This window comes from Schistocerca piceifrons, chromosome 1 (assembly GCF_021461385.2).
Source record: "Schistocerca piceifrons isolate TAMUIC-IGC-003096 chromosome 1, iqSchPice1.1, whole genome shotgun sequence".
NCBI classification, from domain to species: domain Eukaryota; kingdom Metazoa; phylum Arthropoda; class Insecta; order Orthoptera; family Acrididae; genus Schistocerca; species Schistocerca piceifrons.
In genome coordinates this window covers 815,728,402-815,753,545 of record NC_060138.1, presented here as the reverse complement: position 1 = coordinate 815,753,545, position 25,144 = coordinate 815,728,402, and the positions used below count along the sequence as shown (strand labels likewise).

The window sequence follows — 25,144 nt, the reverse complement described above, 5'->3', positions numbered from 1 at the left end:
TTCCAGACCATGATGTGGCCATGCTTCAGTGCCGATGCAGTTCAATTCGTTGTTGTTCCCAGAAACGCATTATACTGTTTGGTAACATGGAACATGTTTTCCACCTCACTGCCGCCACGGTTAAACAAAATTCATTCCACGCTTCGCTATCGCTCTCTCTCTCTCTCTCTCTCTCTCTCTCTCTCTCTCTCTCTCTATTTGTACAGAGACGTATTACGACGCGACGCGCGCACTGTAGTAGCGACTGATGCTTCCAACCACAGAAAATACTGAAAAGAAACGAAAATTATGTAACATGTTTCTCGAAAGTTTATATTTAAGCAGATATCACCACTTTTTTGCAGCTCACAAACGACAAGCGCAAAGAAAGTAAAACGGTCACAATATAAAGAGGAACGCTGTACTATGTCCGTGCTTGGCCGGCAAAGGTACTCGGATATCATAGATCAAATTTGGCATGCTTTTTCTAGTACGTATCCATGTTTACTATCAACATGAACCACTAAGTCTCCCGCGGAGCTCCTTGCTCGAAATCAGCACGTGGTCGCCTGTGCTGCCCACAGGAGTTTCCATCGTCGTTCCTATGACGAAAGCTATTTTATTGATTAAACTTTTGGCAAATAAGTGGAAGAAGAATTTCCGTCTGCAGATTATGTTTCCTCCTTGCAAGTGACGTTCCAGGCCCTTCGAAATTGAAAATTCGCCCTGTATATCCCAGGTAGCTTGTAGTAATCAGTTAGGCGACTCTTTGATGGTTTCGCTTAACTGATATGTACAGTAAGATTTTTGATAACTCATTTGACAGGCACTGTCCACATTTTGCACTTTTAATTACATTATTTTCATGATGGCAGTGACAACAGGAACCGTTACGAAATTATCTCGAATGAAAAGCAGGCCACAGCTGCACTAAATTATGTTTATTTTAAACCTTGTCCCTGGTTTCTGGTTTAGTGCAACTGTGGGCTGTTTTTCATTCGAGACAGCTTTCATTACTTAACTTGGCACCGAACAGCGGGGCTGTTGGCGTGGCGTCGGAAGGTAAGTGTCGGCAGTGGAGCGTGCTGTAGCGACAGCGTCTCTTGCGCAGACGTGGACGAGTGCTCGGAGGGCCGGCAGGTGTGCGGCTACGGCGCCGAGTGCGTCAACAGCGCGGGCTCGCACCGCTGCGTGTGCCCGCGCGGCTACAGCGGCGACCCCTACAACGGCGTCTGCTCGCCGGACCAGGTGCGCTGCGTCAGCCACGCCGACTGCTCCGCCAACGAGAAGTGCGTCCAGCCGGGAGAGTGCGTCTGCCCGCCGCCGTTCTTCGTCGACCCGCTCGATGGCAACAAGTGCAAGAGTGAGTACTCGTAGCTGGACATCTGCAGCTCCTAGAAATAAAAGCTGGCCAATCTGGCCGAGTAGTTAGTCCATTAATGCTGCTGCCGATCTACTATGTTTACTGTGCATACAACGCAGGCGCATCATCGTTCTGTCATCGTGCTTTTACTGCGGTACAAAAGAGCAATCCAGATATAACAGTCTGCTGAAAATTTATGCAGATGGTGCGCAACAGTTTATTAATATTTAAAGAACTTTATGATCGTCAGGATGAGCTACTGCTTCAATAATAATATTCTATTCGTTACCAGTTTCGATCACTCATCAAGTTAATAAAAAAAATCAAAGAGGTGCAGTTAATCATAGTCTATACAGTTCAACTGGCTCTGAGCACTATGCGACTTAACTTCGGAGGTCATCAGTCGCCTAGAACTTAGAACTAATTAAACCTAACTACCCTAAGGACATCACACACATCCATGCCCGAGGCAGGATTCGAACCTGCGACCGTAGCGGTCGCTCTGCTCCAGACTGTAGCGCCTAGAACCGCACAGTCTATACAGTGACAGTAATAAAATGTAATCTAAGTGTTCTTCTATAATCATATCCGGCGACAGAAAATCGTGTGCCATTATAATCGTAGCAGTCAAAAGATGTCGGTGACTGGCGTTGGCCACTATAGCTGCGATTAACTCCGCCCGAACAGCCCATGAAGGCCCAGCGGTACCGACCGGCCGCCGTGTCATCTTTAACCCAAAGGCGTCACTGGATCCGGTTGTGGGAGGGGTATGTGGTCAGTACACAGCTCTCCTGGCCGTATGCAGCCGGCCGCGGTGGTCTAGCGGTTCTAGGCGCTCAGTCCGGAACCGCGCGACTGCTACGGTCGCGGGTTCGAATCCTTCCTCGGGCATCGATGTGTGTGATGTCCTTAGGTTAGTTAGGTTTAAGTAGTTCTAAGTTCTAAGGGACTGATGATCACAGATGTTAAGTCCCATAGTGCTCAGAGCCATTTTTTGGCTGTATGTCAGTTTACGAAACTGGAAGCGCTACTTATCAATTAGATAGCTCCTCAGTTTGCCTCACAAGGCCTGAATGCACCCCTCTTGCCAACAGCGCTCGGCAGACAGGATAGTCATCCATCCAAGTGCTAGCCCAGCCCGACAGTGCTTAACTTCGGTGATATGACGGGAACCGGTGTTACCACTGCGGCAAGGCTGTTGGTGCTATAGCTACGACGCCAAATGAGTTTCTACCAGCGGATATGATTAAAAAAGCACGATTTGGATTACATTTTATTATTTCCATCATTACCTAAGCACAACACACTGCCTCCAACTTTTATGGACCTAATGCCGGCCGGGGTGGCCGAGCGGTTCTAGGCGCTTCAGTCCGGAACCGCGCTGCTGCTACGGTCGCAGGTTCGAATCCTGCCTCGCGCATGGTTGTGTGTGATGTCCTTAGGTTAGTTAGGTTTAAGTAGTTGTAAGTTCTAGGGGACTGATGACCTTAGATGTTAAGTCCCATAGTGCTTAGAGCCATTTGAACCATTTTTTATGGGCCTAATGATGCTCTTTGTGGTCATAACAGGTAGTTAGTCAAAATTTTTTACTCAGGTAGTAAGTAGCTGTTATGTGTGACACGCGCCTGTGTGTGTGTGTGCGGCAGGCCCGTGCGAGCGCTTCCCGTGCGGCCTGAACGCCAAGTGCACGCCGAGCGACCCGCCGCGCTGCATGTGCGAGCCGGGCTACAAGGGAGACCCGCTGACCGGCTGCTCCGACGTGGACGAGTGCGCCGACAGCCCATGCGCCTACGGCGCGCACTGCCTCAACGTGAAGGGCGACTTCAAGTGCGTCTGCGCCAGGGGCATGACCGGCGACCCCTACCGATCCGGATGTGAGTACCTTACGAATACATCACCAGATAACATGGAAGAACACATCCACAAAGCTCTTCAGCACTACAGTTGACGAATCATGTACTTGTTATAAGGAGTGTCCGGGTTAAACACATAATAATATAAAATGTAATAAATCGAGGCGTAATTGAGATACGTATTGGTGGTCTGCTTCCACAAGTACGCTAACTCAGATTGTTTTCTGTGTTTGCTTCCGGCTGTTAGTACCGCTTGTGCATGCGCGTAACTGCTTTGTTCCTGTAAACGCGTGACATTAGCCATATGGACTCTACAGCAGAAAGTGTTCTGTGTGCTTTCTCTCGCGGAGCTCAAGTCTGTGACCCTGGCACAATGTCGTTTTCGGCGTAAGGACTGCGATCACCTGACAAAGTTCCTACTTATGTAGCAATCAAGAAATGGGACAAACGACTTCGAGAAACTGGTATTTTGCTTTCGGTATTGGGCCACCACGCCAGTTCCAGAGGCTACTGTTGAATTAAACCGTACGTCTCTTCAGCGTATCTCTCACAGGTCAATCTGGCAAGCAAGTAGACTTTTCCGAACATTGTGAGGGATTTCTTGGATCATCATTGTGAGGGATTTCTTGGATCATCAGCTCCTAGATCGTTGGGTTGGGAGAGGTAGTCCATCGAGTTCTTGGGCCGCTAGACGTCCAGACATGGAGCCACTTCATTTTTTTCTGTGAGGTTTATCAAGAATCAATTTCGTGATCTATCGGATCTGCGCCATCGTATTCGCGCAGCTATAGCAAATGTCACGTCTGCAGTACTGCAAAACGCTTGGAAAGAAGTGGAATACAGACTAAAGGTCTGTCGCGCCATTATAGTGCATACATCCTGCTGCATTAGATATGGAAAAAAAACAATGAAACATTTTGATTTACCATGTTTGTAGAGATGTACCGTTCATAAATATTTCAATTAATTCTAAAGTTACTACAGTTTATATATTATTACATGTTTAGCTCGGACGCTCTATATTTCTCTGACCCCACGCTATTTACGTCTCCATGGTCAACTACCTAGCGTCACTAGTTACTGACACTGGGAGCGCGGAGTCGATTCCCGCTGATAGTGTAGGAGATTTTTGGAAGGGGAAGCTGTTTACAATGAGTACGTAGCAGCTTCTGGGGCAGGATAGTCAACAAATGGGATCTACTCAGCCTCTGGAACCGAACCGAAAATCAGTTTGAACAATATCACTGCCACGCAGGCTGTTGATGACATTGGACGTTTATTCATGGTACAGAGTCTTAAGTGAATGGTATTTACTTGAAGACTAACCAACGCGCAGACCAGTAGCATTGGAACATACTGAACCATATTCATGCTCAAAATACTGAAAACGCAACCAATGCACATACCCCACATATCGGTAAAAGGAGATATACAGGGTGATCCCGTGATGGTGATGGAGAATAGTACATGTATCTCTGTGAGACAAAGGACCTTGGTCCGGAAACAACAAAGTCGAAAGTTTTAAACGAAACTCCTGATACGTCTAACAGTGGATCTCCTCTACTGCAAGCGCTTTGCTTTCAATATTTTTGAAGAAGCTAGATGGCCCAAAAAGAAGAAAAAAAGCCTAGTAAACATGGGGTCTTAAAACACGTACCATAGGAGATATTTTCAGTAGAAGATATGTATTTCACAGAAGCAAAGGTGAACAAGTGCTCATAGCTCTTAAAGTGTGCACTTTAGAGCTTATGTTTACTGGTGTTTTTTCTTGTTTTGGTCAGTACTACCTCCTTCCAAAATATGAAAAGCAAAGAGCTTTCAGCTGAAGAAGTAGACTGTTAGAAGGAAGAGAACGATTTTAGCCTACATCTTCCGACTCTGTCGTCTAGGACCAGGGTTCCTTGATACATTTACTCTTCTCCGTCATCACGGAATCGCCCTGCGTAGTCGTTCATAGATCAGATGCAGTAACTACAGCAAAAGAGTGTAGGAGGGTGAAGTCAACCACAGGGCAAAACTGTCGGAGGAAACAAATACTGGCTGTAAGTTGTGTCCCCATCCGCCGTCAAACATGGCACATGACATGTGTGTGTGTGTGTGTGTGTGTGTGTGTGTGTGTGTGTGTGTGTGTGTGTGTGTGGTTGTGTGTGTGTGAAGAAACATATATTCCAAAAATTGTAAGACTTCACTGCAGTATTTGATTGTCAAAGGTTTGTGCATACTCAGCGAACAAACAGCACAAACCAAAAGCTCACGAAAGAGTGGTTAGTGAAAGTAGGAAGAGTCAAAAGAAGAAAATGTAAAAGTGATGTGCTACTGTAGCATTATCCATTATACTTAGTGAGACGTTTGGCACCTGTAACTGGAGTGAATGTGTGTGGGCGCAGGTGTGAACGCGGACGGCGCCGGCAAGGCGGAGTGCGGCAGCGACGCGGACTGCGCCGGCCAGCTGGCGTGTGTGTCCGGCGCATGTGTCAACCCGTGCTCTACGCTGCCGTGCGGGCCGCACGCCTACTGCGAGGCCGACAACCACGCAGCCTGGTGCCGCTGCGCCGTCGGCTACACCGAGGCCGCCAACGGAGAGTGCGTCTCAGGTATGCACCCATTCTGTCTCTACACCCACACACTCTGCCGTAACACAGTAGGGCAACACGACAAAACAAGTGAAGAGGATCTCTGCTACATTAACAGCAATCAGCGATTATATATATTTCTCATCCGGAAAAAATAAACACTATCAACCACACCAAAATATCTTGACCAAGTTATCCTCAACTCTCTAAGTGGATTTCTGCTTTTCCCTTAAAATTTCTTTTGGGTCATAAGTCTCTTGATTAGCCTGATGCTGCCCACAAGCATTTCTTTCCTGTGTGAAACTCTTAATCTCAGAGCAGCACTCACATCCTCAATTTAAAAAAAAATATATATTCCGATCTCTGTCTTCCGCACTTTTTCTTTGCAGCTCACACAGTACCATGGAAACTATTCCTTGATTTCTTGCAATATACCCTATCTCCCTCTCTTTCTTCTAGTTAGTCTGTTCCGTGTATTTTCTTTTCTCAACGATGCTGCACGGAAAGTTCCCATTTCTTATTTCATCTGTAAACTTAATTTTCATCGTACTTCTGCAATACCACATGTCAAAAGCACTTTTCCAGGCTTCCTACAGACCATGATTCACTTCCATATAGTGCTGTGCTCCGGAAGTGTATTCTCTGCAAATTCGTTTCTCAAACAAAGGCCTATCTTTGGCACTACTAAACTTCTTCCGCCGAGCAATGCTCTCTTTGCCAGCGCTAGTCCGCATCTTACGTGTTATTGCTTTGTCTGTTACGCACTATCTTGCTTAGCAACCCCAGTGCGGACAATCTATAAGCTGAACCAAACGCTTCTCACTCCACGCACGCGCTGAACACATACATACATGATATACTCCTGCAAACGCTATATCAACTATCCCACAGAGTTTCCCAAAATATGTAATCCGGCCACACTGCAAAGCTACAGAAACACATCCTCCTGCCATTCCACCATACAACCAGCATCAACAAACCTTTTGTCACAGCAACTTTCATTTCCAGCCACGAAATCCTATGTGAAATGTGTCCTCCCTACAGAATTCAGCCAGACCCTTCATCAGGGTTTCCCTTCCACTGCATAACCATCGACAGGATTCCATTGTGTTCTAGCAAGAATCCTGTTACGTTATAGAAGCTCTCGAACCCCAAAACAAGTGCACCAACACTGCCTCGCACCGAAAGTGCATGCAATATGACTATCAACCTCGGAAAGATTCTTCTTCGGTGCTGGTCCGACAGTTTTCTTTGCAGTGCTTCGCTTCACCGACCATCACCTTCATTTTCAGAACTACATTTGTCCGTGGTTTAGATTTTCACAATACATTTATAACTTCATAACTTAGAGTCATGTAACTGATTTTGTGCAGGTGGAGTTCCAAATATTTGACAATAAGATGATATTGGCGCCAAAAAGGCGCAGTATGTCTATTTGTCCGTGACTAGTTTCAATAATCCTGTCGTCTATTGGTTGATGAAGTCATACTGGCTTGTTAGAGCGAGCCAGTGTCATCATCTACCGTGAAGCTTTGAACACCGCACAAAACTTTTGTAAATGTTCTTGTATAACTGGCACACTCTGGTCACATTATGGAGCTAGTGAACCTCACAGTAAACAAATACATCATTATATTCAATACATCCTGATTATACAAGGTGTCCCAGGAGGGATTTTCAGGGATATGACAGGAACGTTTATTCGAAGGTCTAGTGAACATCGGCTGTATAATGCATATCTTAAGAACTACTAGTACTTCTTCATCTTCGATAGAGTGAAACTAATGTCTTCTACTGCAAGTTGTTTCCCTTCGATATTTTGGGAGGAGATAGTGTAGACCAAGTCAGGAAAGAAATGCCTAACAAACTTCGGCTCTAAAGTGTATAGCTCAAGGGCTATAAAGACTTGTCCAGTAGAAGAGATATGCTTCGCGGAGCGATGATGAACAATTGCTCATACTTCTTAGGGAATGCACTTGAAAGCCCAATTTTACAGGACATTTTTTTCTTGTTTTTGTCCATTGTACCACTCTAGAAGTAGGGAAAGCAAAGCGCTTTCAGTAGAAGACATTTTTTTCCCAGTATCGAACATGAAGAAGTGCTCATAGCTGTTAAATACGCATTTTAGAGCCCATATTTGCTAGACTTTATTGCTTCGAATAATCGTCCATGTCATGTACCTGAATATTGACCATTCCTGCTGGGACACCCTGTATAATGATCTAAACGCTTATTGTAATGTCCACCACTTTCATAGTAATACCAGAATGTGCTAATTATACCGGTACAGTTATGAAAGCTTTGCTTCAGGGTCGATGAGTAGTTAATTACAGCAGCCAGAAGGTGATAGAAATCGTAACTAGTCATGATTTCGTGAAAGTCACATCTTCTTTTTCCATGTGGTGATTCTGTGGTATTGAAACTAACTGAAATGTACTTGTCTACTTCTTTCGTATGAAGAGCAATCATCTGTATTGTTGGTAGCCAGGTGTCCCGTATGAGAGGCTAGATTATGAAATGACGATTGACAAAGAGTCATTAGGCTATATAGTTAACTCCCAAGGCTAGGTGCCCTCGGACGGCAGGGAGACTGTGAGGACTGTGTTGTGGGTGCGCAGTGTGCCAGGGCGTGGTGTGCGGCCGCGGCGCGCAGTGCATCGTGACGGCGCTGGGCGCCACGTGCAAGTGCGTCGAGGGCTTCATCGGCAACCCGTTCCCCGGCGGCCTGTGCGTGCCCGACGTCTGCTCGGCCAGCAACCCGTGCGCCGAGCCCAGCGTCTGCATCGGTGGCCGCTGCAAGGAGCGCTGCGAGGGCGTCGTCTGCGGCGTCGGCGCCTCCTGCGACCGCAACACCAACAAGTGTGTCTGTGACCCCTTCTTCGTCGGCAACCCGGACCTCATCTGCATGCCGCGTGAGTACCTCGGCTACGCGCGGTTCACACTGCACAGCTATCTTTTAATTTGTGAATGGTTAATCTTCCCTCTTCATTTCCTTGTGACGACGTTAGTGTTGATATGAGTTGAACATTACGACGCGTTACTATCACACCGCCTTTTAATTTAGAAATAACAGAACTAAATCGTTTGCCTTTCATTTCACTGGGATCAGCACGTGACCAAAATACATTTTCCCACTGTATAGGTTAAATGTAAATATAGAATATGTCATCTACCGCTTGCAATGTACAAACAGCATATGACGTTTTAACGACATGGAGCTACAGCCCGGAAAGAGTAGTCTTCCAATATGATCACATGATAACATCCCTCCTGCTCACAAGTCATTGTAGAACCTTTAGACAATTTCAACGGCCAAACTGGTCTGTATTTCAGTTTACGGTGAAGTGCAAACATGTGGGACGTCCACATCAGAAGTGACCAGATCGACCACAATTTTTATGTCCTGAGACAGATATGCTTTATAAGTCATTCCCACGAACCGTATATTTTACATTGCTCATCGCTGTGTTAATGTAACTGCCAGCACCCTTCTGCGTGAGGGAAGTTACTAACACGGGGAAAATGTTCGGCGGTCGCTCACACAGGTGCATGGCACGACGCCCCAATATCGAACAACGGTGGAAGACGTTTTGCTCGGGGATGAGACATTGTACGGCACGCAACATTCCAGTGGATTCACCATCTTCTGTCGAAGATCTTAACTGAACACATCTGGAAGCCTTAAGAGTGCCTTCAATAGAACTGCCATTGTGGCAGACCGTTATGTTTTGCTCCGGTTTATCGGGGAGAAGGTGAGGAGCTTTTGTTTCTACGCGTGAAAATGCGACAGCGGAGGCAAGGACAATCTACCTATAGTCTGGTCAAACATAGTGTAAGTTTGGAAATGAAGACAGTACTGTGCCAAGTAATACTTCGGAGGGAAAGACTGGAAGCTATTCTGATACACAAAAAAATTTTTAAAAAATGGCATAGTATGGTAGTCTAAAGTCTGAACCGATCACTTCTCCTGAAAAGGGTAACTAAGAAGACGCCTTTACAAAATATACCACAGTGTGCTTCCAGTCTCAGACTTCCATGTAATTGCTATTTACAATCAAATAATGATTTGGCGAAGAGTATTGTGCTTGACAGAGTAACATCGTTTTTAGGGGAAGTTAGTTTACAAGTAGATTACTGACTGTGTTCTGCGCTATTCATAATCAAATCTGATTGTGAATAGTTACCGGAAGCTTCTCCAGGCCAGCTTCGTAATGGATTACAAAACCTACCGTCATTACTTGTTCCCACTGAATCCCGTCACTAATAATGGAATTCTGTTTCCTAGGAACATTTTTCCCTGCGTAATAACTAGCGCGATTGTGAAACTACAGGATTTAACAAAACGTTATTGATTTGTGGATGTGATAGTAGAGATATTAATATAAAGCTGAACTGGTTGAAATGAGGACACGAGGGCTATTCGGGAAGTAAGTTTCGATAGGTCGCGAAAAAAAGGAAAAAAAAGTGAAAAATCAGAAATGTGTTGTTTGCAACAGTTACCTACTCCATCCAGCTACTTGCCTACATAGTCACCGCATTGGCTTAGGCATTTGTCGTAGCGTTGTACTAGCTTTCCAATACTCTCGTCATAGAAGGGAACCACGTATGCTTTCCGACAATTCTCTACGCTGTTCAACAGCTCGTTGTCCGTGCCAAAATGTTGACTTCATAGCCAGCGGTTCAGGTGAAGAGAGATGAAACTCAGGGGGAACCAATTACGGGCTGTATTGCGAGTGATCAAACACATGTCATCGAAAGCGCTGAAGGGTTATCTTCATTGCACTTGCTGGGTGCGGCATAATATTGTCATTAAGAAGGAAATGCATGGCAGTTAAGGTATGTGGGCTGCAATGACATCAGGCGAAATCTCTCCCCAGGCCCTCGTACTTGGCGGGAGAGATTATTGTTCAAACATATTCAGATGTGTGTGAACTCCTAAGGGACCAAACTGCTAAGGTCATCGGTCCCTAGACTTACGCACTATTTAAACTTTAGCTAAGTACAACACACACACGCCCATACCCGAGGGAGGACTCGATCCCACTGCGGGAGGGGCCGCGCAATTCGTCACATGGCGCCTCTAAACGCGCGGCCACTCCGCGCGTCCAAGAGATTATTGTTCTAGCATCTTTGCGTGCTTACTGTGATCTCAGGACTGAAAAGACCGACGTGACCCAATCGACGGGCATACTAGAGACACTACTCAAAGCATCTGCGCAAAGCAAAGCTTGATCGGATTTTTCACTGTAGTTTCCAATTTTGCGCCCAATCGAACCTTACTTTCCGACTAGCCCTCGTCCATTTAAACAAATGTTTTATGTTTCCGTGTGGTAAAATTCTGTTTGACCTCTCTTTCATCGCACAGGCTTCTGACTGGATGCCGGCGGCGCCGCTGCTGGTGGACGTGCATTAACGTGTGTGTATTTGTTGCAGCCGTGCTGCCGCCGCACTGCGAGCCGGGCTGCGGAGAGAACGCGCACTGCGAGTACGGCGTGGTGAACGTGTGCGTGTGCGACGCGGGCCACGAGGGCAACCCCTACCAGGGCTGCGCGCCGCAGGGCAAGACGTCGTGCGCCAGCGCCGCCTGCGGCCAGGGCGCGCACTGCCGCCAGGGCCCGCACGGCATGCAGTGCGCCTGCCCGCCGGGCTTCGCCGGAAACCCCTACATCCTCTGCCAAGGTAAGCCCCTCTGTCTGCCTACTCCCACCGTAAGAGCGACTACTCTGCTCTTACTGGCAGAAATTCAGATCCACTTCCAGCTCACACGAATAAGTTACTATTGCTAGTTTATTACAAGGTAATGTGCGTGAAGATTGTTTGCAGATGATGCTGTCGTTTACCGTCTTGTAAAGTCATCAGATGATCAAAACGACCTTTCAGAATGATTTAGATAAGATATCTGCATGGTGCGAAAAGTGGCAATTGACCCTGAATAAGGAAAGGTGAGAAGTTATTCACATGAGTCCTAAAATAAATCAGCTGAATTTCGATTAGGCGCTAAGTCACACAAAGCTGAAGACTGTAAATCCAACTAAATACTTAGGGATTACAATTACAAATAACCTAAATTGGAACGATCACATAGATAATATTGTTGGTAGAGCAAACCAAAGACTGCGATTCATTGGCAGAACACTTAGAAGGTGCAACAGGTCTACTAAAGAGACTGCTTACACCACGCTTGTCCGCCTTATTCTGGACTATTGCTGTGCGGTGTGGAATCCGCATCAGGTGGGACTGACGGATGACATCGAAAAAGTACAAAGAAGGGCAGCTCGTTTTGTATTATGGCGAAATATGGGAGATAGTGTCACAGACATGATACGTGAATTGGAGTGGAAATCGTTAAAACAAAGGCATTTTTCGTTGTGACAGGAACTTCTCATGAAATTTCAATCACCAGTTTTCTCCTCCGATTGCGAAAACATTCTGTTGGCACCCACCTACATAGGGAGAAATGATCATCACGATAAAATAAGAGAAATCAGGGCTCGCACAGAAAAATTTAAGTGCTCGTTTCTCCCGCGTACCGTTCGAGAGTGGAACGGTAGAGAGACAGTTTGAAGGTGTTTCATTGAACCCTCTGCTAGGCACTTTATTGTGAACAGCAGAGTAATCACGTAGATGTGTAGATGTAGAACCTATTTTTATCTCACCACATTCCCACCCCTACATCACCAGTCGACGCCTCAGAAGACTTCGGCATGTGCTACCAACAGCATTTTTCGAGATACTAAATGATCCTGTACTACGTGTGGCTGAAATCGTTACACACAATCCACACTTTGCATCTCCAACCCTTCCTATTCACACACCCATCCTTCTCAGTCAATTCTCATTAGGACTTTTACTATTCAGTTTAACAACGCTAAACACTATTGACACTAATATTTGGCGTTTTCGACCACTTTTAAGTTATCTTCATTCCAGCCCCATCCCTATCAGCAAAAAAACCCAAAGGGTGAAATGTCTTCGGGATTGTCGCCAACACGAAAGCCTATGGATTATTCGCTAACGTCGGTCGTTTACGACTATTTTAACCATTTCAATTCTTCGGAGTGAAAGAAATTAATTCTGGCAGTAACATTATTAAAAAAAAAATAATTTCGCGGTTTCGTTTTCCAACACGACTAAGGATGTCACATAAAGGGTTATTAGAAAGAAACTAGCCATAAACTACAAGTACTGTACAAAGTAGTATAGAAATGGAAATAGATGTTAGTAAATTAATCGCATAGGTAACTTAGTAAATCAAAGAAACATGTAGTATTAAATAGTAGCAAAACTTGGAAATGCCCATAGTGGAACAGCAGTAGAAGTATCAACACACTTGTACTAAATAATAATCTAGCTGCACTAATTTTAATGTGAATGTTAACTTAGCGCCCCTAATGTAGTTAGGTAGTGGGTTAATCATGTATCATTTGTAGCTTTGAATAAAGAATTTTTTAAAAAAATAGAAGACATACGGAAAACAGGTACACATCAGCGCATAGAGCCTCTCTCCTAGTCTTTAACTCGCATTACAGGTGCTCAGTATGGGCACCGTTTCTGACGTGGCAAACGCCAATACGTGACACGCATTGTTGGGGAAGAAGCGAGAGCTAGCAATATCCAAGTCCCAACAAATTATTTTTTTCAAGTACCACGTTTGGTTGAGACTGCTCCAGATATTCGAAGTTATGTTTACATGTAACAATTTCTGTTTTCGAGTCTTCCTGCTGAAATTTACAAGTTATAAAAATGTACGTCAGAAAGACAAAAAAATCGTGTATCCCAAATACAGCAGTCAGAAAGTCAGCCCATAAATAGATATCAGTATCACGTTTAGAATTGTGCGTTTGAAAGAGCACAGCTGACAGATAAAATTGGGGTGGGGTACATTATAACTACTTGCAGGCACAGCCAATATCACTCCTTACTTAGGCCAGGCACTGTTTCCAGAACGTCCAGTCCGCTTTACGTCATGAGGAAGGAGATTTAAAACTGATATCCAGTCTTTGCGATGTCCTGCTTCACCATCGATGTAGACGTCTTGTTGTCAGTGATTTGTCCAGGACACTGGAGATATCGTGGAAACTTTTCTTGTCCTCGTACTTGACCTTTTGGATCAAATCTTCGTTGATCCATTATGGATCGTGGGACGACGGCTGGCATGAACTTCTTGATGCAATAATTTACCAACAGCTGTATGTATTGTAGGAATTTATTTTATTTTATGAACTTCTATGTGCGACCAGTTTCGGCATTATATTGATGCCACATTCAGTCTGTGTCGCTTGGCCACCAAGAGCTGTTGCAGGACGAATTGATTCACGGATCCAGTTATATGGCTCCTTCCGTGTATAGCAATTTTACGACTATGACGAGTGGGGCCTGAAGATGGCATCAATGTAATGCCGAAACTGGTAGCAGCACATACTTCATAAAATAAAATAAACTTCTACAATATATACGGCTGTTGGTAAACTATTGCATCAAGAACTTTTGGATCAAGGTCGCTGTCCAATAAACTGGTGGATTCAGTTGAGATTTACAGTTGTCTTCCCACACTATTCTTATTTGTGGAGGTGCGATACGATGCAGGAAGTTAAATCTTTCATATAATATCAGTCTCGATCACTCGTTAACCACCCGGGAAATTTCACTACCGGTTGTATCCACCCCATTTGTATATGCCTATCTGAATTATACGAGCGTCCCAAATACCAGCGCAGAGAAACTGAGAGCAAAATTTTGAGAATAGAATGGGCTTTTCAGTTACGGGAGGTAAGGTTACAGAGGATATTATTTCAGTCCGATAGTTTCTGTCCAGTGTATGTTGTATGTTAAAGCTATAGTCTGAGACTACTTCCCAATACACGTAAAGCAGTGCTCCTGTAGCTCTCCCCCTGACGGACCATGCAGCAATCCACTATTTTCTTTGTTCCAAGGATGAACCTTGAGTCCGCAGGTCCTTTCAAGATATCGTAGTAGCGCGTTCTTGTTGAAGATGTAGTCTGAGTGGACTTGCAGTAAACTGTGCCTGCGCCGTGCTGTTGTGATAGAGCTGCCCTGTTTGCCGACAGACGTGGACGAGTGCAGCAGCGCGGGAGCGTGTGGCGCCCACGCGGTGTGCATCAACACGGCGGGCGGCTACGACTGCCGCTGCCAGGAGGGCTACGCCGGCAACCCGTTCGCCGTGTGCCTGCGCGTACGGCCGGGGCCCTGCACAGACCCCGCCACCTGCAAGTGCGGCCGCGACGTGCCCTGCCCGCCAGGGTGAGCCCCTCTCTCCTACCTCTGCTCCCTGTACTACAGATCAAGTACCAATCAACTATATTCTATTTCAACTAACAAGTTATAAACATAAGTGTATTTATGTAAGACTGCAGGCTTCCGTGGCCGTTGTCGCTGAAGTTCAAATCTTCTGAGTTATTAGGCCGCGTCACGTTTCTTCTAAAATGTCCGACGTTTCGACCCCTCTGCTGGGATCCTCCTCAGGATCTTTTGGTGTCCACTACTACTTCTAGCAGTAGTGGATACCAAAAGATCCTGAGGAAGATCCCAGCAGAGGGGTCGAAACGTCGGACATTTTAGAAGAAACATGACGCGGCCTAATAACCCAGAAGATTTTAACATAACTGTATTTTTCATATGAAGCAGAAATTCATGTATTCCATGTATGAAGCGCTCGATCAGCATTTAATCTGTATAATCTGTGCAAACATACATTAGCGCAAACCATTTCAGATGAGAATAGCTCGAGGTTGTACCGAGACCTTCTCATCTGAAATAGATAGAAATAGGCCATTACTAAACAACACGCTACTTAGACTGTATTACTCATCCAAATATAGCGTATCACTTCCCTATATATATATTACAAATTATTCTTAACCACGCTCATTGTGTTACATTTTCTTTTTTTTTCTTTTTCTTTGACACTTACATTGCATAAATTGTATTCTCATCAACTAGGTAATAACAAATTATATGGAACCATTTTAACAATTGTTAAGCATTCAATTCAATGTAATCTCAGAGAAATCTTTAATATTATGTTCTTTACATTATTTAAAAAAAAAGCATTAACAACTGTATACCAGTAAGACTGTAACAACGAGAAGTCTTTGCTATTAGATTCAGAAGCATCCGATCCACCTTACATTTCAAGGCGGTGGGCTATTATGTACAGTTAATGAAATAAATAAATAAATACTTCAGATCCAGTAGACACAATCAAGCGAGCAAGCGTTTAAAGAGCTGTAATCGGCCACAAAGACCGGTTACGGAACAGGATACGCACACATACATCAGCCATAAAGATCCGCATACATATTATATTTGTCTTACAAATTGGTGGCAAATTAAAGCTTTCCTTCCCTTCACGGGCAGCAGCAGTTTTAGTAACATAGCATGTGCATACGCTGCTTGCGACGTGTTACTGTTGTAATTAAGTTTTTTGTGAAGATGATAATTTAACGTTAGAAACCGACAATCATAATTTTAATTTGCGATCGAGACGAAGAAAATTCATATTGGAGAATAAGAACACGTGGTCCTCAACTATACCATGTGAAGTTATACAATAAAGATTTCTCTCAGTCTGCAATCTCTAAAACAACAACCACAGGAACGTTAGAAGAGAGAAGGACGAGAAGTTATTTCGAATACGGAACGACGACAAGAAATCGGGAAACTGTAGAAAAAGAACACATTCGGCGGAGAGAGACAAAAATAAAAACAAACGAGGAAATGGATTAATCACTAAGAAAGAAACAAAACAAAATCACATCTTCCTGCCTTTAATGATTTTTCTTCCGTTACCTGTCAGATCAAGTTAACTGTGCCCTCTGAAGTTTAATATGAGTTCTTCTCAGCATTCCATCTTTAAGATAAGTTTTGGCTTTCGTCGTGTTTAAACGTTTTCCAGACTTTGTTCTTTCCCGTTCCGTACATTTCCACAAATTATTTTTATTTACGCTATTTAATGTTTTCCCCAATATATCTGTTGCCCAATAAGTTTCACTGTCATTACACTGAGCTTCTATTCCAGCTTATTCATTTTACATTAATCTGCCTCAGTTAGGAATTCTTTTTAGGCCAGGACCTGGGCAGGTTTCAGGACGATTAAATATTTCCAGTAAATGAAAATGTCCTGTCGTTGCAGCGACGTGGAGTGCACAATCAGAAATAAACTACAGTTTCAAGTGTGTCCTTAGGTTAGCCGACGAAATTGCATCTATTGCTCTTCTATGCTCAGAGACATGTCCTCTAACCAGAGCTCAGTCCGTGAGACGGCTAAGGATGAATACAAGAAAGTAGGTGCAAGAAGACCACTCAGGCAAAAGAAACGGTTCCTCTTTTTGGTGATCGATAGAGAAGAGAGAATGATTCCCTGGTCGTGATGTATATCTGCTTTCGTTGATGTTGCAACAAGCGGCCCTCCGTTATATTGAAGATATCTGGCGTAACTTGAGGAAAGTCTGAAGGATGAAGGTGTACTGAGCAGAGACGAGCCTTCGTGTTTATTTATGAGGACTACCTTGATCGTGTACAGGTTCTCCTGCGAGAAGGGCAAGTGCCGCGACCTGTGCGCTGGAGTGAAGTGCGGCTCCATGGCCACCTGCGACTCCGGGAAGTGCATCTGCCCTGCGGGATACAACCTGGACGCCAGCAGCAAAGCCTGCAAGCCCCTCGGCCACTGTAACAACGACTTGGACTGTGCTTCTTCAGAGATTTGCTTCCACTTCCTTGGGGTTAAGGTAAGTGTTTCTTTTTTCCACAAACAAATGATCTACATTTAATAATTTCTCACCATTCTGTGAATAATGTTAGACATTAAAACATTTATGTGTGTGCCTCTCTTCTGCATGGCCTTTAGTCTGTTAACGAGCCGTTAAATTTGCACAATTGTCTTTCAGTGTCTTCGGTGGACAGTAATAGAATTCCCTGTGTCTGTAGTAAAGAGTCATTTACGCGAATTGCATCAGTTAGAAAATAACTTTGAGGAAGACAGTAAATTATTTGTCGAGATCACAACAGAATTAAGATATCACACACTCTTCTATAACATCGACGAAATTCTCGTATTGTGTTTCATATGAGCCTCGCTCAAAATTCGATTCTTTTAATCTGTACAACAACAATGAATTAAACAATAAAAAGACGAATGTCGTTTGCATTTATTTTCATCTAAAAATTCATTTTAAAATGACTTGGACTGTTTCCAGTTAGCATACTATGTTGCAACTCTCTTTAAAAGTGGGTGAATGTACGATGATTCTCACAAAAAAGAGAAAGAACTCGACATTTATCCATTAAAAGGTTGGTGTTAAGTTTCTGGAGCGTGTCACGTCACCTAAAAAACTATTCGTAATCCTGAGAATCAATGTGAAATGGAACGAGCTCATGGTATCAGAGACACGGAAGGCAAACTGAAGACATAGATTTCTTGGAAGAAATCTGAGAAATTGCAGTACACCTGTAAATAAAATCACATGCAAGAGACTAGTGTCACCTATTCTGAGCTCCATGAAAAGAACTCATAGCAGCACACGTCGTAGGAATTCGGGGACGCGTTACTGGGATCTAACAAGTCGGCACTTAAAGGTGAAAATGTGAAAAATATATTTAGTGGATTTAATGCGAATCTATGTAAAAAAAAAAAAAAAAAAATTGCAGCTTCCTTCGTAGCTGAGTTTCGTGCAGGGACCGTGGGAATAAGATGAAGGAGATTAGCACGTGTACTGACGCAAATAGACATTTCCTCTCGCTCTGTTCGAGAACGGAGAAGGCAGAAAGTCGGTAATATTCTACAAAGTGCTTCCGCCATGTACCGTATAGTGCTTCCGAAACATACGTAGACTAACCCAACCACACACCTGTGTATTCTTCCAAAAGTTTATGGTTACAAAAACATTTTAGAAATCGTTCACAGACATTTTATCGGAGTTTTAGTACTGCTACGTTTCACACAACACTTAGTAAATACGGTGCATTGATTTCATAGCATGCAAGCCTTCATGAGCATTACCAAATCGCTATTCGCGAAACTGACATGTTTAAATAGAGACGACTTGTATCACGACCTGGACACTGTGTAAGATCGTTACAGGTTAGGTCATAATTTAATTGGTGTCTTGTGCGTTTTTAAATAACTTGTAGTAACAGACAGGCACGTTACTTTTAATAGTGCCTGTATACGAGTATACCAGACGCATGCCTCGGAAGAGACGACAAAACAGCACAGAAAAGTCATGAATGTTTTACTATAGAGTTAGAATGAAATGAAGAGGAGCCTCTTTCAAGTTGAACGATCCGCAAAGTGTACTCGGAGCACCTGCTGTTGGTTCCAGTCCAAGTCCAGCCCACAGATTTAAAATTTGACATATAACCAGCAGGGGACGTTATTCGGACGTTATTAGTTACATTTAGGCCTGTGGAGAGTCAGGATGGGCCTTGGAATAGGTCTCGTCGACCCTTGTGCCCTGACTACAAAAGCAGCCAATGTCCTTTTAAATTCTTTGTTTTTAACTCCTTTAAGTGAGTTACGGATAATTTCGACAAAAGAAGCTCTGTTTCATAACATAATATGCCATTTGAGCATAACAATAAGTGCGCAACAAGTAGGTCACACACTAGAACAGCGTGTAGTACACACTGTATGTTACGGTTTGATTTTAGGATATCAAGGGGGAATACCTTCCGTAAGTAACATGACACCATGTTGAACAAGCCATTAAAGTAATTCGGCACGGCACAAAAGTGCACATTCTTTAAATGCCTTCATTTTTTGCCGGCCGGAGTGGCCGAGCGGTTCTAGGCGCTACAGTCTGGAACCGCGTGACCGCTACCGTCGCAGGTTCGAATCCTGTCCCATAGTGCTCAGAGCCATTTGAACGATTTTTTGAACCTTCATTTTTTCCTGGTAACATGGAAAGAGAAACGAGAGTGCTCTTCTCGTTACCTTCAAACAGACATGATGGTGTTCCCTCTGTAAGTTGAAACTTCTGTAAACAGAGTTCGCCTTTCTCGTATTCATCCTTTTAAAAAAAAATTAATAAATGTGTGAGTGGGCTCTTTACCTCGCAGCATTACACTGTGGATACCAACCCTGGTGCCGCCTCTTCCCCCCCCCCCCCCCCCCAACCTACTCTCTCGTCGAGCGTGCTTGTAGGGAGACTGAGAGGTGACGACACGTGATTGTGTTAACTTACGTGTTGCAGGGCTCTAGCGGCGTGCGCAAGTGCGTGGACGCGTGCAGCAAGGCTCAGTGCGGACCGAACGCGCTGTGCGTGTCCGAGCAGCACCGTTCGTCGTGCATCTGCGCGGAGGGCACGAGCGGCGACCCGAGCGACCTGGTGCTGGGCTGCCGGCCCGAGGAAGAGGGCCAGCCGAAGCGCGGCTGCCTCAGCGACGCCGACTGCCCGCCGGGGCTCGCCTGCACGCTGGGCCTCGACGCCAGCCGAGCCTGCGTCGACCCCTGCCTCAGCGTCGCCTGCGCCATCAACGAGGTGCGTACGGCGCAGCCTCTCAGCGACTGGTCAACTGCACTTCTACCAAAATACTCTTCCATCACTTACCTAACAGTATAAAATGTGTGATTAGTAATACATCTGAAGTCAAGCTAAAATTGGTGTGTTGTATGCTGTGGTTGGGAATTCAGAATAACTAAGAATTGTGATGCTCTGGCAATATTTTGTAGTTATTTTATTGGGAGTACTGGACATATGGACTTGGGAAGAAGGCTTTGTGTTTTTTGCACTGGGAAAATGCACTCCTGTTGTGGTCTCACGGCTTATTGTCGGCAGAAGGCACTCAATGTATCTCATTAGGCGAGGTCAGCCTCGCAGCCAGATGAGTAGTTTTTGCAGAAGTGAGGCTGCGGTTTGGTTCTTATTTTTGCGGGCACAGCCGGTACCTGGCTGACCTGAGGGCAGGGAAGCTGTGCCTCACTGCCGCCTCCATAGAATAACTGACTTTAGCATTCCTGTCTTTTCTTTACGAACATCGAAGGTCGAGAAGATGCGGCTGCCACCCAGCCAGCATGAGAAATATGGTTACTTTCACTCCAAGATTTTGATCATCCAGTCGAACTTCGTGCTTGGCACGATCCGGCCGACCCATTGAGGAGACACTGCTCGAAACCAGATCCAGCCTCATGTTTGTTACTGTGCGTTTCTTATACCAAGAGTGGGAAGTTTCTTCTGTGTTCTCCTGTTTTCTCATGAAGTAAACGATATTCTCGTCCATCTCTTTGGCAATAACACTGAGTTGTCTCTTCCTTATAGAGTTTCTTGAAAGTAGAGAGTTGAGGAAGAACAAATTCTTTTCGTGGCATTCGTGCTCTGCGCAGTGTGCAGTTCGTCTCCCAGTCACCATCTGGTGCTGATGGGAGCTCACATTGCTGATTTTGGGAAACTGTAACTTTCGCAGTCTTTAGTAGCACGACCTGCACTCTGAGCATCTCGCTACTTACTTGCTGTGGCACGCAACTTGTGTTGTCACATTTTATTATAATTTCTGATTTCGTTCCCAACATTGTGCAGATAAATAAAACTTTTCGCATTTTCTCCATGCAGTCTTCCGTGTCATTTGGTACTTTCCCGCAGTGCTAGCGTCATTCTGCGTAAATTCAATCCAGACTTTTAGAAAAATTTGCTGTCCATTAACAGCTTGTGTGTCGTGTCCAATAATTAGAGTAAATAAAAATCTGTTATATTCAGACTTGATGTAAATTACAAAATCCTTTAAGTTGTCCTGCAGCTTTTCCACAATGGACGACCCATTAATAATAAATATAACCTGCTGCGTAATACAGCTCGTTGTTCTCACAGTGTTATCTCTGTGCACAGTGGACAAGCTAGAGATCACTTTCCTATTATTCAGTGAAGGTAGTGAGCAGTGCAGTCCCTCGTCTTGTTTGATTATAAATGTGCTTATTGACTAGGAAGATCTGCATGGATTCCCCCTAGCAGTATTCAGACGTAACAAGCAACAACATTTCACAACAGTGCCATACCGTAATGCAGGTACAGTGTCACTGCCTACGTAAACACTATAAATTGTCAGAACAGTATTTAAAATCCTCAGAACTAAATTTAGTGCAAGGTGGGCAATGACAATAGAGCCAGAATGGACCAAAGACATTTTTGTTTACATGTGATGTTACAGTGTAAGCCCACTATCTGAATTACTATTGAGTGGGCACTAATACTAAATATTGTTGTTGTGTTGTTATTCTACTTACAGTGTAATGATTTACTGCACAGTCTTTCTACTGCAATGCCTAATTACATGTGAATGAGATAATGGACCACTTAGATACCTTGGGGTAAACCCTGGATGTTGACCGGCCCTACTTATTAACTGCTACCGCTTATGATTATGTACTTCCCTCCACCACACTTATGGAACAAACATACTACAAAGCAACTAACTGCTACTATTACTTTTTTGAAAAATATGTAAAAAAAATCAGCCAACTGGTTGCATAAGTTATCTATATACCTTGACCAGGTTTCGTCACCTCTAAGGGTGACTTCATCAGAAGGTAAGGTAATTACATGAAGAACATATCGTCAAAGATGTACAGTGATTTAAGAGCTGAGTTGCTCAAGTCATACATTAAAATATAAAATATAATGTTCTTCAAAAGGTCAAACATTAAAACATAAGTAACACCGGTGTGGCGTGGGGAGACCTTTTGAAGAACATTATGTTTTATATTTTAATGTATGACTTGAGCAACTCAGCTCTTAAATCACTGTACATCTTTGACGATATGTTCTTCATGTAATTACCTTACCTTCTGGTGAAGTCACCCTTAGAGGTGACGAAACCTGGTCAAAGTATATAGAAAACCTATGCAACCGGTTGGCTGATTTCTTTTTTTTTTTTTTTTTTTTTTTACATATTTTTCAAATTTGTGTATACGGTTGCTGCAAACGTCAGCCATGTTCAAAGTTGTACTACTACTACTACTACTACTGTATAGCTGCATTGTGCCTTATTATAAGAACAAAGCACAAAATCTCATAGTCACTAATAATCCATCAATGAGATTTGTGCCAAATGCACCCACACATCTAGTATTAATAGACTGTCCTTAGCTGGATTACGAGATCCAAAAGACAAAACACCGTAATCACTAAGAGTGCATCAGTGGGCGATATACCAGTTGCAACCAGAGTCCTAGGTTGCCACACATTTAAAATAACATTTCTCTGAACTCTTCTTTTTGATACGTCTGGGCTCATAAGAACGTGTCACTGGACCCATGCATTTGAGCCATACCCACAATTGCTAACAAACGATTGTGGTATAGTTTTATCGACGAAGGCGGTAAATGAAATGTTTTTTGTGCAACGCTAGATAGTTTACTGAAGAACTCCACGCATACCCTTCGCTGTTGTTTGGTCGTTGTGTGTTGTATAGCTCCATTTCTGACGAATGTAGACGCTACGGGCCAGAGGGCGCTCCAGTTATAAGAGCGAGGTGAGTGTGTGTGGCCGGCTGTTGTGGCCGAGCTGTTCTAGGCGCTTCAGTCTGGAACAGCGCGACTGCTACGGTCGCAGATTCGAATCCTGCCTCGGACATGGATGTGTGAGATGTCCTTAGGTTAGTTAGGTTTATGTAGTTCTAAGTTCTAGGGGACTGATGACCTCAGATGTTAAGTCCCATAGTGCTCAGAGCCATTTGAAGCATTTGAGAGTGTGTGGCGGTTGCGCAGGTGTGCCGGCTGGACGCGCAGCACGGCCCCGTGTGCCACTGCCGCGACGGCTTCGTGTGGAACCCGGTGTCGTCGGCGTGCGAGAAGCCGTCGCTGCCGGACTGCGCGAGCGACGGCGACTGCGGCGCGGCGGCGGCGTGCCGGCCCGACGCGCTGGGCGTGCTGCGGTGCGCCGACGCGTGCGCCGCGCTCTCCTGCCCGCCGCACAGCCAGTGCGAGGCGCGCGACCACCGCGCCACCTGCCGCTGCCTGCCCGGCTACACCGGCAACCCGGCCGACCGCGCCGGCTGCGTGCCCGCCTCCAGGAACTCCTGCACCAGCGACGCCAACTGCGCCGAGGCCGAGGTGAGCACCCAACACCGGGCATTTCGACAAGACAGCGTACTTTACGAAGCGTTCATTTTAGCACGTGATGAGATTCGGGCAGTTAGTGATCATCTTCAGGTCCTAACAATACCACCACTTGCAAAGTAGATTAGAAATCAGATTAATAATGCTGCTCACGCAGCATATGTTCGCTTCATCGGGCAACAACAAAGTTATTGTCTGTGGATGGTATAGTCAGAATGGAAATAATGAGGTCACTGCAAAAAAGTCATTAATTTTGGCGCTTATCTTGAATGGATTCCCACGTAGATTTCGCCGAAGTCGTTATGGCTCATCTTATTGATTCTAGGGTGATTCCACTCTGACTGCTAGAAGGTCCAGATCTGTATTTTAGCAATATTTGAAGACCTAGCAAATGCGTTTTTCAGGAAATTCTTGATGATCAAAACCTCCCAGATCAGAACAATGGTATGGTAGAAGTAATTTTTGACTTGGTGTTCAAAATCCACATTTTTATTTAACTTCTTGTAAATTCACATATACTTCTTCTTAATTGTCACATCACCAAGAAAATAGTTTTGTATCAATCTTCATATATTTAATTTCCACTTTAACCAAACACAAGACTTGACTACTCTTTTACTAAGCGAAATAACAACTTAACTTCTGCAAAGTGAAACAAAGACTGCTCTGTGCGCATTCGCGCCAAAACGGTTACAAGTAAGTCAAAGATTATGACAGTCTCACAGAAATGAATACACACAAGAACCATATCATTGTAATATATCGATACATTGGAGTACCTATAGATTTATAAAACCAAATGTGAATATTGTAACGACTGTTACTTCGCAGAAAAGTAATACGATATTACTGGTATCTAGAACTGGGGTTGGAGTGCCGTAATGGTCACGTTAATAGAGAACCATTACAAGGTTTATTATGAAAATTAAAATTACAAAAAGTATCTGTTGAGGGCGTAAACAGTGTGTGTGCGTGCGTGTGTGTGTGTGTGTGTGTGTGTGTGTGTGTGTGGTTGTGGCTGTAGTTTACGGGCGCCCAACGGCGTGGTTCTCAGCGCCCTTGCAAATATTAATAGGAACGAATATGTTAAAATGTCAGAATACTAGGGATAGTAAGTCTTTCGCAAGTACACGCACTCTCCCTGAATGTCACTCACGATAATCCCTGCATTCAAACTGGCTCACGTGCATCAAGACGGCGTGAAAGTAAACAGATGTTCTAAAACTGACAGTTAAAATAGAAGCTAGATAAGAGAAAAGCTAAAAAAATTCACGCAGGGACTTGACACTGGCTAATCACTTACAAAAAT

The 25,144-nt window shown here is 44.4% G+C and overlaps 1 protein-coding gene across 1 annotated transcript in view; it reads left to right on the top strand.

Moving 5' to 3' along the window:
- LOC124775374 overlaps positions 1–25,144 on the top strand; it is a 607,101-nt gene that overhangs the window by 218,011 nt on the left and 363,946 nt on the right. Inside the window, exons 17-25 of the mRNA XM_047250212.1 lie at positions 1,091–1,342; positions 2,989–3,216; positions 5,583–5,789; positions 8,387–8,680; positions 11,202–11,447; positions 14,837–15,029; positions 17,311–17,509; positions 19,979–20,266; positions 23,485–23,829. Of these exons, the coding sequence (XP_047106168.1) occupies positions 1,091–1,342; positions 2,989–3,216; positions 5,583–5,789; positions 8,387–8,680; positions 11,202–11,447; positions 14,837–15,029; positions 17,311–17,509; positions 19,979–20,266; positions 23,485–23,829 (2,252 nt within the window). The remainder of the gene's footprint in view (positions 1–1,090; positions 1,343–2,988; positions 3,217–5,582; positions 5,790–8,386; positions 8,681–11,201; positions 11,448–14,836; positions 15,030–17,310; positions 17,510–19,978; positions 20,267–23,484; positions 23,830–25,144) is intronic.